We start from the raw sequence: 12,453 nt of genomic DNA, 5'->3' as shown, positions 1-12,453 counted from the left end.
AATTTTGTCCCTGCAAGGCTTTCACACGCATTCTGCTGTTTTCTTCTTTTAGCATTTCTGTAAGGCAGCTAAGGCAGATATTATCATTTCATTCTGTAAGGGAGCAACCTGAGAATGAGGACATGCACCCAGATTTTCGTAGCAAGTTACTTATCATGGTAGATGGTCTAAAATAAATATACTTTTTGAAAATTTGTCAGTTTATCTTTTATTTATTATACGGAAGAAGATGGTTTGAGGCTGTTTTAGAATCCTGGGATGACAGTCTTTTGGGAGTAGAGGAGAAAAAAAATAGTTATACAACTGTATGCTAAAATAAATATATTCTAAATATACCTAAATATCTAAATATATATATATATACAAATGTGTATATGTATATATATATATACACACAGACACACACACACACATATATAAATACATAAGTGACTGTCAAACCTTTGATAGTTCTTTGATGTAGGACCAGCACATTTGATTGATGTCTGTTGTCCAGATCTTGTTATCAGTGCCCTTTTATCCTGCTTCGGCCTCCCGCTTTTCCTACCACCCACCTTCCTTCTATTCCCTTCCCAGCCTTATTTCCATCTGTTCTCTAGCCCAGCTGAAACTTATGAGTCCAGCCTTTGGATCCATTTCTAAACATAGCTGTGGGGGCTGTTTAATTCCTACAACCTTTGTCTGCCATATATCTTCTATTTTCTTAAACTGGTATTTGTCACAATGGTCCTCTAACAATCTACGCTGAAATCTCTTAGCGTGCTTGTTAAAAATTCAGGTTCCTGGGCTCCATCCCAGATCTACTAAATCAGAATCTCTACCTTTTTATCAAGTGCTCCAGATGCATCCTCAACACACTGAAGTTTGAAAACCACTGCTGTAGATATTAGGTAAATGGATGTTCAGGGGCTCAAAGCTTTATAGGCTCGCAGGGACTTTGTATATTGGCCTGGAAACAGTTGTTTCAGTGCAAAAATGTATTCTGAGCCCAGACAGCCAATTTAAAATCTAATTCTTAAAACTCAAAACTGCCTGATTTGAGTTTATCTGAAATTTTAAGACAGAGGAAGGAAGTATAATTTTTCCCCTCTTCTTCCTGCAAGTACATAAAACTTTACTGATTGCTTCTTCTTATATGTTAGTAGTTCTTCTTTTTGATTTTGAGGTGAAACAAAAATACAAGGGGAAAATGGAGACAAAGAAAAGGACCGAAGGAGGAAGTAAATCCCCCGCCACATATACAACTTTGTGATTTGATTTGTGTCTCCTTGTACCTTTTGGATTTTCCAATAAATTTAAGCAGCCCATTGTTGGTTGACAATTAACACTAATCTTAGGAAAAACATACTAACATTAGCTTTGAAAAACTACAGGCTGTGTGCATTTTAGTCAGAGAGAAGACGGCTAGGAATAAGCTCTTAGTGATCAAGAGTGAGTATGAGGGTGTGGTTTGCCGGCTTAAAATTCAAACCTCATCTATTTTCCTTTTGGCCTCACTGAAGTCTCTGTGAGTGGCTTGGTAGGTCACATTGTGTAAAACGATTGTCACTAGCTTGGTCTTCTCTGTCACCTCTAAGTATTCGTCCACATGCATTTGTTCTCTCGTAGCTGGTCTCAGGGATGAATAAATTATGTGAACATCTGTCATTTACTTAGGTTTTTGTTTTTTAATGTCTACTTCAGGCATATTTAAACAGGTGTAGAGGTGCCTCATGAAGGAGCATGGAAAATGAAACATCAGGACTGTATAACGTTTCTTAAGATAGGTATGAGACATACTTCTAAGGAGCAATTGTTGAGAATTCATTCTCGGTTTTATTCCTTATCTCATTATGCCATTTGTAACCATAAACCTTATCTAGAAAAATTTAATGAAAACCATCATTACTTTTGTGGCTATATTTATATTTAATTGTGTAAATGGCATCCTTTGAATTAATAGCGTTGCATGTTTCACTAAGAAACCACTGGATATTATTTAGTAATGCTTTAAACACATTAAAATTGGTTGGAGGACTTTAAAAAATAATCACTGCCCTGACTCCACCCCCTACCAATTGAATTCAAATATGTGGGAGGTGGGGCTCTAGGAATCTTTTTTTATTTTCTTTTAATTGGTTAAAGCTCCCCAGGAGATTTTGATGTGTGGCAGGATTAAGTATACTAAGACACTGTTTCTCAAATGATGTGTAGTGAAGGACTAGTTTTTAAGTTTGTTTATTTTTAATCTGTTGTTAACTGATACTTTAAAAAAAAATAGAAATGAATTATTAGAAAAGTGAAATTCATGCTTCTATTTTTTTATTATTAGTTTCAACAGACATAAAATTCCTATGTAAAACTGTTATAAATGTTTCTAAATGGACCAGTGACAATCAGCACATTGCTTTGCCGTGATACATTGTTAGTTACTGACATCAAAATGGCATACAAGTCAGCTTTAACCTTAAGACTTTCTCTTTTTAAGACAGACCATAGGAAATTATTTTTACACACCATTGATCTAAAGTATCTCCTTTGTTTTTAGTACTCTGCAAAGTTCAGAAATGATACAATGAAGCATCAATCCTTTTGTAAATTTATGGAACCTTAAATCACTAGATATGCAAGCTAAGTTTAGAAAAGTGTCAGTCTAATTCTTTGTAATCCTTCTGTATGTACCATAAAACTTTAATAACTTCCTGTACCGATATCCTTAATTTTACATTGTAGTCAGAATAATAACTTGGATTTAAATATTGCCTTATGATTTTCAAATTGTTTTAGTTCATAATTTTCTATATATTTTCATTTAAATTATATAATTGATCTTCATAATATAACCTGTGTGCTTAGTAGGACAGACATTATTATATTCATTTTATAGATTGGAAAAGGAAGACTGAGTGCTTAAATGATAGATACAGTCTCTCCTTTTTTAGTTTTTTCTTTTTTTTTTTAATTGTGGTTTAAGTGGAAGTTTACAATTCAAGTCAGTTTCTCGTACAAAAATTTATACACACATTGCTATGTGACCCTGGTTGCTCTCCCTATACTGTGACAGCACACTCCTCCTTTCCACCGCGGATTTCCTATGTTCATTCAACCAGCTCCTGACCCTTTCTGCCTTCTCATCTCACCTCCGGACAGGAGCTGCCCATTTTGTCTCATGTATCTACTTGAGCTAAGAAGCGCACTCCTCACGAGTATCACTTTATGTCCCATAGTTCAGTCTAATCTTTGTCTGAAGAGTTGGCCTTGGGAATGGTTTCAGCTCTGGGCCAACAGAGAGTCTGGGGCCATGTCTTCCAGGATCCCTCCAGTCTCAGTCAAACCGTTAAGTCTGGTCATTTTACTAGAATTTGAGTTCTGCACCCCACTTTTCTCCTGCTCCATCAGGGACTCTCTGTTGTGTTCCCTGTCAGGGCAGTCGTTGGTAATAGCCAGGTACCATCTACTTCTGATCTCAGGCTGATGGAGTCTCTGGTTTAAGTGGCCCTTTCTGTCTCTTGGGCTGCTATTTCCCTTGTGTCTTTGGTGTTCTTCATTCTCGTTTACTCCAGGTATGTTGGGACCAATTGATGCATCTTAGATGGATGCTTGCTAGCCTTTAAGACCTCAGATGCCACTCACCAAAGTGGGATGCAGAACATTTTCTCGAATAAACTTCATTATGCCAATTGGCTTAGATGTCCCCTGAACCATAGTCCCCCCAGACCCTCGCCCCTGCTACTCTTTCCCTCAAAGTGTTTGGTTGTATTCAGGAAACTTCTCAGCTTTTGGTTTAGTCCAGTTGTGCTGACTTCCCCTGTAGTGTGTGTTGTCCTTCCCTTCACCTAAGATAATTCTTGTCTACTATCTAGTTAGTGAATACTCCTTTTCCTCCCTCCCCACCCTCATAACCATCAAAGAATGTGTTCTTCTGTGTTTAAACCTTGTCTTGATTTCTTATAGTAGTGGTCTTATACAATATTTGTCCTTTTGCAACTGACTAAATTCACTCAGCATAATGCCTTCCAGATTTCCTCCAAGTTATAAGATGTGTCACAGATTCATTGTTATTCTTTATTGTTGTGTAGTATTCCATTGTGTAGATATACCATAATTTGTTATTTATCCATTCATCTGTTGATGGGCACCTAGGTTATTTCCATCTTTTTGCTGTCATGAAGAGTGTGCAATTAACATGGGTGTGCATATATCTATTCGTGTGATGGTTCTTATTTCTCTAGGATATATTCCAAGGAGTGGGATTGCTGGATCGTATGGTACTTCTGTTTGTAGCTTTTTAAGGAAGTGCTAAATCCATTTCCAAAGTGGTTGTACCATTTTACTTCCCACCAACAGTGTATAAGTGTTCCAGTCTCTCCACATCCTCTCCAACATTGATTATTTTGTGTTTTTTGGATTAATGCTAGCTTTATTGGGTTTAGATGGTATTTCATTGTAGTTTTAATTTGCATTTCTTTAATGGCTAATGATCATGAGCATATCCTCATGTGTCTGTTAGCCACCTGAATGTCTTCTTTGGTGAAGTACCTGTTCATATCCTTTGCCTATTTTTTAATTGGGTTATTTGTCTTTTTTGTTGTTGAGGTTTTGCAGTATCTTGTAAATTTCAGAAATTAGATGCTGATCGGATTTGTCTTTGCCAAAAATTTTTTCCCAGTCTGTAGGTTGTCTTTTGCCTCTTTTGGTGAAGTCTTTCGATGAGTGTAAGTGTTTGATTTTTAGGAGCTCCCAGTTATCTAGTTTCTCTTCTGGTGTTTGTGCATTGTTAGTAATGTTTTGTATTCTGTTTATGCCGTGTATTAGGGCTCCTAGCATTGTCCCTATTTTTTCTTCCATGATCTTTATCGTTTTCAATTTTATATTTAGGTCTTTGATCAATTTTGAGTTAGTTTTTGTTCATGGTGTGATGTATGGGTCTTGTTTCAGTTTTTTGCAGATGGATATCCAGTGGTGCAGCACCGTTTGTTAAAGAGACTGTCTTTTCCCCAATTAATGGACTTTGGGCCTTTGTCAAATATCAGCTGCTTTTAGGTGGATGAATTTACATCTGGATTCTCAATTCTGTTACATTGGTCTATGTATCTGCTGTTATACCAGTACCAGGCTGTTTTGACTACAGTGGTGGTATAATAGGTTCTAAAATCAGGTAGTGTGAGACCTCCCACTTTGTTCTCCTTCTTCAGTAATGCTTTACTTATCCGAGGCCTATTCCCTTTCCATATGAAGTTGGTGATTTGTTTCTTCATCTCACTAAAAAATGTCGTTGGAATTTGGATCAGGATTACATTGTATTGGTAGATCACTTTGGGTAGAATTGACATTTTCTATCCATGAGCAAGGTATGTTTTTTGACTTATGCAGGTCTCTTTTGGTTTCTTGCAGTAGTGTCTTTTAGTTTTCTTTGTATAGATCTTTTACGTCTCTGGTTAGATTTATTCCTAAGTATTTTATCTTCTTGGGGGGCTATTGTAAATGGTATTGATTTGGTGATTTACTCTTCGAAGTTCTCTTTGTTGTTGTAGAGGAGTCCAACTGATATTTGTATGTTTATCTTGTATCCTGATACTTTGCTGAAATCTTCTATTACTTACAGTAGTTTTCTTGTGGATTCTTTGGGGTTTTCTGTGTATGAGATCATATCATCTGCAAATAGAGATACTTTTACTTCTTCCCTACCAATTTGGATCCCTTTATTTCTTTTTCTAGCCTAATTGCTCTGGCTAGTACCTCCAGCACAATGTTGAATAAGAGTGGTGATGGAGGGTATCCTTGTTTGGTTCCCGTTCTCATTGGGAATGCTTTCAGACTCTCTCCATTTAGGATGATGTTGGCTGTTGGCTTTGTATAAAGGCCCTTAATTATGTTGAGGAATTTCCCTTCTATTCCTATTTTGCTGAGAGTTTTTATCATGAATGAGTGTTGGACTTTGTCAGATGCCTTTTCTGCATCAATTGATAAGATCATGTGATTCTTGTCTTTTGTTTTTATGTGATGGATTACATTGATTGTATTTCTAATGTTGAACCATCCCTGCATACCTAGTATGAATCCTGCTTGATCATGGTGAATTATTTTTTTGATATGTTGTTGAATTCTATTGGCTAGAATTTTGTTGAGGATTTTTGCGCCTATGCTCATGAGGGATATTGGTCTATAATTTTCTGTTTTTGTGGTGTCTTCACCTGGTTTTGGTATCAGGGTTATGCTGGCTTCATAGAATGAGTTTGGGAGTATTCCATCCTTTTCTATGCTCTGAAATACCTTTAGTAGTAGTGGTGTTAACTGTTCTCTGAAAGTTCGGTAGTATTCTCCAGTGAAACCATCCAGGCCAGGGCTTTTTGGGGGGGCGGAGTTTTTAAATTACCTTTTCATTCTCTTCTTTTGTCATAGGTTTATTTAGTTGTACTGCTTCTGTTTGTGTTAGTTTAGTTAGGTAGTAAGCTTCTAGAAATTTGTCCATTTCCTCTAGGTTTTCAAATTTGTTAGAGTACAATGTTTAACAGTACTGTGTTATGATTCTTTTAATTTCAGTTAGGTCTGTTGTGACACTGCCCATCTCATTTCTTATTTGGTTTATTTGCTTCCTCTCCTGTTTTTCTTTTGTCAGTTTGGCCAGTGGTTTATCAATTTTGTTGATCTTCTCAAAGAACCAGCTTTTGGTCTTGTTAACTCTTTCAATTGTGTTTTTATTCTCTATTTCATTTAATTCTGCTCTAATTCTTATCATTTCCTTTCTTCTGACACCTGAGGGCTTCTTTTACTGCTCTCTTTCTACTTGTTCAAGTTGTAGGGTTAATGTTTTGATTTTGGCCCTTTCTTCTTTTTGGGTGTGTGCATTTATTGTTATAAAGTGACCTCTGAGCACTGCTTTTGCTGTGTCCCAAAGGTTCTGGTAGGGTGTGTTTTCATTCTCATTTGATTCAGTGAATTTCTTTATTCCATCCTTAATTTCTTCAATAAGCCAGTAGTTTTTGAGCAAGGTGTTGTTCAATTTCCGTGTGTTTGATTTTTTTTCCTTGCTTTTTCTGTTATTGATTTCTACTTTTATGGCTTTCTGGTCAGAAAAGATGCCTTGTAATATTTCGATGCTTTATGCCCTAATATGTGGTCTGTTTTGGAGAACATTCCATGTGTGTTGGAAAAGAAAGTATACTTGGCTGCTGTTGGGTGGAGTGTTCTGTATATGTCTATGAGATTAAGTTGGTTGATTTTGGCATTTAGCTTTTCCATGTCTTTATTAAGCTTCTTTCTGGATGTTCTGTCCTTCACCGAAAGTGGTGTGTTGAAATCTCCTACTGTTGTTGCAGAGCAGTCTATCTTTCTTTTCAGTGCCGTTAGAATTTGTTTTATGTATTTTGGAGCCCTGTCATTGGATGCATAAATATTTATTATAGTTATATCCTCCTTGTGTATTGACCCTTTAATCATTATATAGTGTCCTTCCTTATCCTTTGAGGTGTATTTTACTTTAAAGTCTGTTTTGTCAGAGATTAATATTGCCACTCCTGCTCTTTTTTGAGTGTTGTTTGCTTGATATATTTTTTTTCCATCCTTTGGGTTTTAGTTTGTTTCTGTCTTTAAGTCTAAGATGTATCTCTTGTAGGCAGCATGTAGAAGGATCATGTTTTTTAATCCATTCTGCCACTCTCTGTCTCTTATTGGTGCATTTATTCCATTTACATTTAGCGTAATTATTGATAGGTATGAGTTTAGTGCTGTCATTTTGATGTCTTTTTTTGTGTGTTGTTTCTTTGTTCCACTTAGTTTTCTGTGCTGAGTCATTTTTCTTTATGTATTTTGTTTTTATTGTTGTTGATTTTGTATTTGCTGAGTCATTATATTTTTCTTGTTTTTTATTTTGATGTGTAAGATTGTTAGTTTCCTTTATGGTTGCCTTAATATTTACCCCTATTTTTCTAAGTTTAAACCACTCTTTTATTTCTTTATATCGCCTTGACTTCCTCTCCATATGAAAGATCTATGATTACATTTTTTAGTCTTTCTTTTTTGTTTTAATGTTGTCATCTTTTACACATTGACCTCTCATTTTTCCTATTTTCAGTGTTTTAGCTTTGATTTATTTTTGTCACTTCCCTATCTTAGTTGCTATTTGGTTGCTCTGTCCTGTGTTCTAGTCTTGGGTTGTTATCTGATGTTATTGATTTTCTAACTGGAGGACTCTCTTTAGTTTTTTCAAATTCCCTAAACTTCTGTTTATCTGGAAATGTCCTAATTTCACCATCATATTTGAGAGACAGTTTTGCTAGATATATAATTCTTGGCTGGCAATTTTTTTCCTCCAAGGCTTTATATATGTCATACCATTGCTTTGTTGCCTACATGGTTTCTGCTGAGTAGTCTGAGCTTAGTCTTATTGACTCTGCTTTGTACATGACTTTTTGTTTATCCGTAGCCGCTCTTAAAATTCTCCCTTTATCTTTGGTTTTGGCAAGTTTGATTATAATATGTCTTGGTGACTTTCTTTTGGGATCTACCCTGTGTAAGGTTTGATGGACATCTTGGGTAGATATCTTCTCATCTTTCACAGTATCAGGGAAGTTTTCTGCCTACAAATCTTCAGAAATTCTCTCTGTATTTTCTGTTACCCTCCCTCTTCTGGTACTCCAGTCACTCATAGGTTATACCTCTTGATAAGAGTCCCATGTAATTCTTAGGGTTTCTTCATTTTTTTTAAATTCTTTTACCTGATTTTTCCTCAGATAAGTTGGTGTCAAGTGCTTTATCTTGAGTCTCCCTTATTCTGACTTCATTGTCTCAGTTCTGCTCCTGTGACTTTTTACTGACTTGTATAATTCTGAAATTTTTATTGTTAATCTTCTGGATTTCTGATTGCAGTCTCTGTGTGGATTCTTGCAACCTGTTTAATTTTTCATTATTCTCTTGTATAATCTTCTTAAATTCCTTTCTTGCTTTGTCTGTGTGTTCCTTAAATTATTCTGTATTTTGCGTAAACCCCTTCCTGATGTCTTGAAGAGTTCTGTATATTAGTCTTTTGTATTCTACGTCCGGTAATTCCAAGAAATTCTCTTCCTCCGGAAAATTTCTTGATTCTTTGTTTTGGAAGCTTGCTGAAGCCATCATGGTCTGCCTGTTTATGTGATTTGATATTGACTGGTGTCTCAGAGCCATCAATTAGTTATTGTATTTATTTATCTTATGTTTGCTTACTGTGTTGTAGCTTCTTGTTTTATTTTTTTTTTTGATATGCCCAAATAGGCTGCTTGTGTGAGCTAGTTTGATTATTGACACCTTCGAAGCTATAATGTCCTGTTACAAGGTGGTTAGATCTGTTAGTAGGTATGTGAGCCTTGTATGGATTCAGCTCAGGTGTCCAGGTAGTCGGTCACCAAGTGTGTGGTGCAGGCTCTCACCTGCAGTCCTAGACTGGCATGGGTGTTTGGTGTAGGCACAGGTATCTGGCTGCTGTAGGGAGTCATTCTCAGCAAGACAGGGGGCTGATGGCTTCTCCTGAGTGTCTGGGAGGAAAGCGTGTCCCTGTTCCCTAGGGCGCTTAGGTGTGTGGGTTTTATAGCCGGACTATGAGTACCCAATGCTGCTGGCTGTAAGGACTGGGAGGCACCACTTATTCTTGGACCCCTGCCATGGGTGGTTAGGTGGCATGGGTAGAGCCACCAGTCCTCAGACCCCTGATGTGGGTAGTGTGGACCCTGCTTAATGGGCAGAGCAGTGTCAAATGTCACGAACTTGCCACTTCACCATATAGCTGAAACAGTTGAAGTTAGGCTTCAGGTATATACCCTGTTATACTGTGGTAATGAAGGCCTACGCTGTTGAAATGGGCCCACACAGGTCTGTGTAAGGGTGGAAGGTATTCAAAGTCCGTGAACCCCTTAGCCTCTGCCTAGGCAAAGAAGGTGTGCCTACTCTTGAGTTCCCGGCTTAAGGAATCCGGCAGATTATTTTTTCCTGTTTGTTAATTTGTTCCCTCTGCAAGGCCAGGAGAATGGCTCAGGGCAGGTGACGGGTCTCACTTTCAGCCCAGGGGACTTGGCAGTGGCTGAAGCTGGGCGGGGACCTGTTTTAGAGTGGGGAGGGGGCAGGTAAATGGGAGAGAGCTTTTTGCCAAAGAGGGTGTTTTTTGATGCATGTGGTAGGTCAGACGCACATACTTATCTTCTGTCAATTGTGTGCCACTTTTCACTGGTTCTGGAGGCGTGAGTATATTCCACTGCTTGGTCTCTCCCGATGTGGAAAACACCTCCCAAGCACCAATGATTGCCTCACCGTGCATGCCAGCCTCTCCAGCCTGAAGGGTGCCATATCCCGCCAGGTCAGGGGTAGCAACTCCTTGCTGCTTCCGAACCGTCTCTCCCTTCCCAGCCAGTCAGTCCTATTCCTCAACTTTGCCTTTGATGTTCAGGGCTCCTAGATTGTTACATATAATCGATTTACTTGTTTTTTTGGGTCTTTGCTATAAGAGGGCCCATGGGAAACGTCTGCCTACTCTGCCATCTTGGTCCCGCCTCCTCCTAGTTTTTTCTTCAAAAAAGGTGTCCTGACTCTGTTCTAGTTCTGTCACTACATTGCAAAGGTATTTCCAGAAGTGTGTTAACCTCTAATACTGTGAAATAGTGGTCAAGCGACATGATGGCTTCAATTCAGCTGTGTTTTAGACAACTTCTCTAATATTTAGAGGAAATCTAAGACATAGGCAAAAGTATGATGTAGATTGTAACCATTTTATTTGTTGGGGGGAGAAAACTAAAGCATTCTTATAAAGAAACTAAGTGAAAAAAATAAAGCCTAAACGTGCATTTCTCTCTCTCTTTTTTTCTTAACTGTAGAATTTGTTTAATATGGTTGTAGAAGTACCTCGGTGGACAAATGCTAAAATGGAGGTATGCGATTAAATATAGCCTGTTAATTTCAAATGAGAATTATAACTTAATAATGACATAAAAAATATTTATTTGTTTCAAGTTGTTTTGAATTTGGAATGATTGACAAACTTTTTTATAAGGAAAATAATTAACGTTCTTGTGAACTTTGATTTTAATTTTAAAAAGAGCTATTGATCACTGAGCATATACTTTGGAGTATATTTTGCCTCTCTAGCTTATTTCACATTATTTTTATTTAATTCTCCTTGATTCTTCTTTCTTCAAAAATTTTCAAAGTTTACTTAGTAGATTCTGAGATGTATTTAGTTCATAGACACAACTGAAACATATGTAGTTGGAACTGGTGGCCGTTTTAGTTTCTAAGGACTTCATTCTCGTTTGGATTTTGCTCTGCCAGGAAGGAAAGCAGTTTTTGGTCAAATCTTGATTTATGATCATTATCTAAGAGCATCTGCTACTCTCCTATAAGTTTTTTTTTAAATCTTTTTCATGATAACTAAGATTGTCAAAATTTCCCTTTTTTTTTCCCAAATTTTATTGTTCCATCTTATGTTAGGTAAGATTTCTTCTAGGTTCTGAGTGAAATTTAATTTGTGGAACTTAGTTTGTTTAGTTATTTAAGCCTTTCTCCTATCACTTCCCTTGTAATAGTAAGTATTATTTCAAGTATTTGAAATGGGAATTGTTATGTAGGGATGTATTTTTCAGAATTTCTGTTTGGAGAATTGTCAATAATTTCATCAATTCCTGATAGTATTTTTTGTTAATGTTTTAATAGGAAAAAGAAAACATATGAGGTTATTCTTTTGGTCTTGTTTCAAATATAACATTTCATCATTTTGCTACTGTCCACATCAGTTAGGTATAAGATCCAAGCTTCTGTGAGATTCTGCCTCGTTTAAGCAGTGCTTCTTCATTCAAACATAGCTTCTGTTATTTTTTTACTTTATAATATATGTATTTTTCTCTTTGAATGGTAATGTATATATATTTGATAGAAAACTAAGTGAAGTGAAATCACTTGTGAGAGTCTTTGAGTTAACTTTATTATCCTAAGTTTAATGGTAAAAAACCTGAGATTAGTAACAAGAAGCAGGTTGACTAATATTAATCCTCCTGCCGTTTCAATCATTTTATTATTTGTGTTGGAAATAATGAAGTACCTAAATAATAGAGTGCCTAAATACGTAATCTGATGTTTCCTTTCCAGACAGGTTTTCTTACATACATTGTATAAATTACTAATAAGAGCTGCCTTAATTTATTTTATTTTTATTTTTTAATTTTTTTTAAAAAATATTTTATTGTACTTCAGGTGAAGGCTTACAGAACAAATAGTTTCTCATGAAACTGTAGTACACATGTTGTTTGATGACATTGGTTAACAACCCCACAACATATTAACCCTCTAACTTCTCAAACTTTTTTTTTGGTGAAGATACACATAGCCAAAGATACACTGTTTCAAAAATTTCTACATGCACAGGTCAGTGACATTGACTACGCTCTTCCAATTGTGCTGTTATTCTCACTTAAGATGAAGGCTTACAGAACAAAATGGTTTCTCATTTAACAGTCA

The 12,453-nt window shown here is 36.5% G+C and overlaps 1 protein-coding gene across 4 annotated transcripts in view; it reads left to right on the top strand.

The window, feature by feature from the left end:
* PPA2 (inorganic pyrophosphatase 2) overlaps positions 1–12,453 on the top strand; it is a 127,135-nt gene that overhangs the window by 19,090 nt on the left and 95,592 nt on the right. For all 4 annotated transcript variants that reach the window (XM_004380203.3, XM_023734764.1, XM_023734763.1 and 1 more), the window contains one exon: positions 10,818–10,871. In XM_004380203.3, coding sequence (XP_004380260.2) covers positions 10,818–10,871 — 54 coding nt within the window. The remainder of the gene's footprint in view (positions 1–10,817; positions 10,872–12,453) is intronic.

This window comes from Trichechus manatus, unplaced genomic scaffold, assembly GCF_000243295.1.
Source record: "Trichechus manatus latirostris isolate Lorelei unplaced genomic scaffold, TriManLat1.0 scaffold00071, whole genome shotgun sequence".
Lineage (NCBI taxonomy): Eukaryota > Metazoa > Chordata > Mammalia > Sirenia > Trichechidae > Trichechus > Trichechus manatus.
The sequence above is the reverse complement of the archived record's forward strand: the minus strand, read 5'-3'. Positions and strand labels throughout refer to the sequence as shown.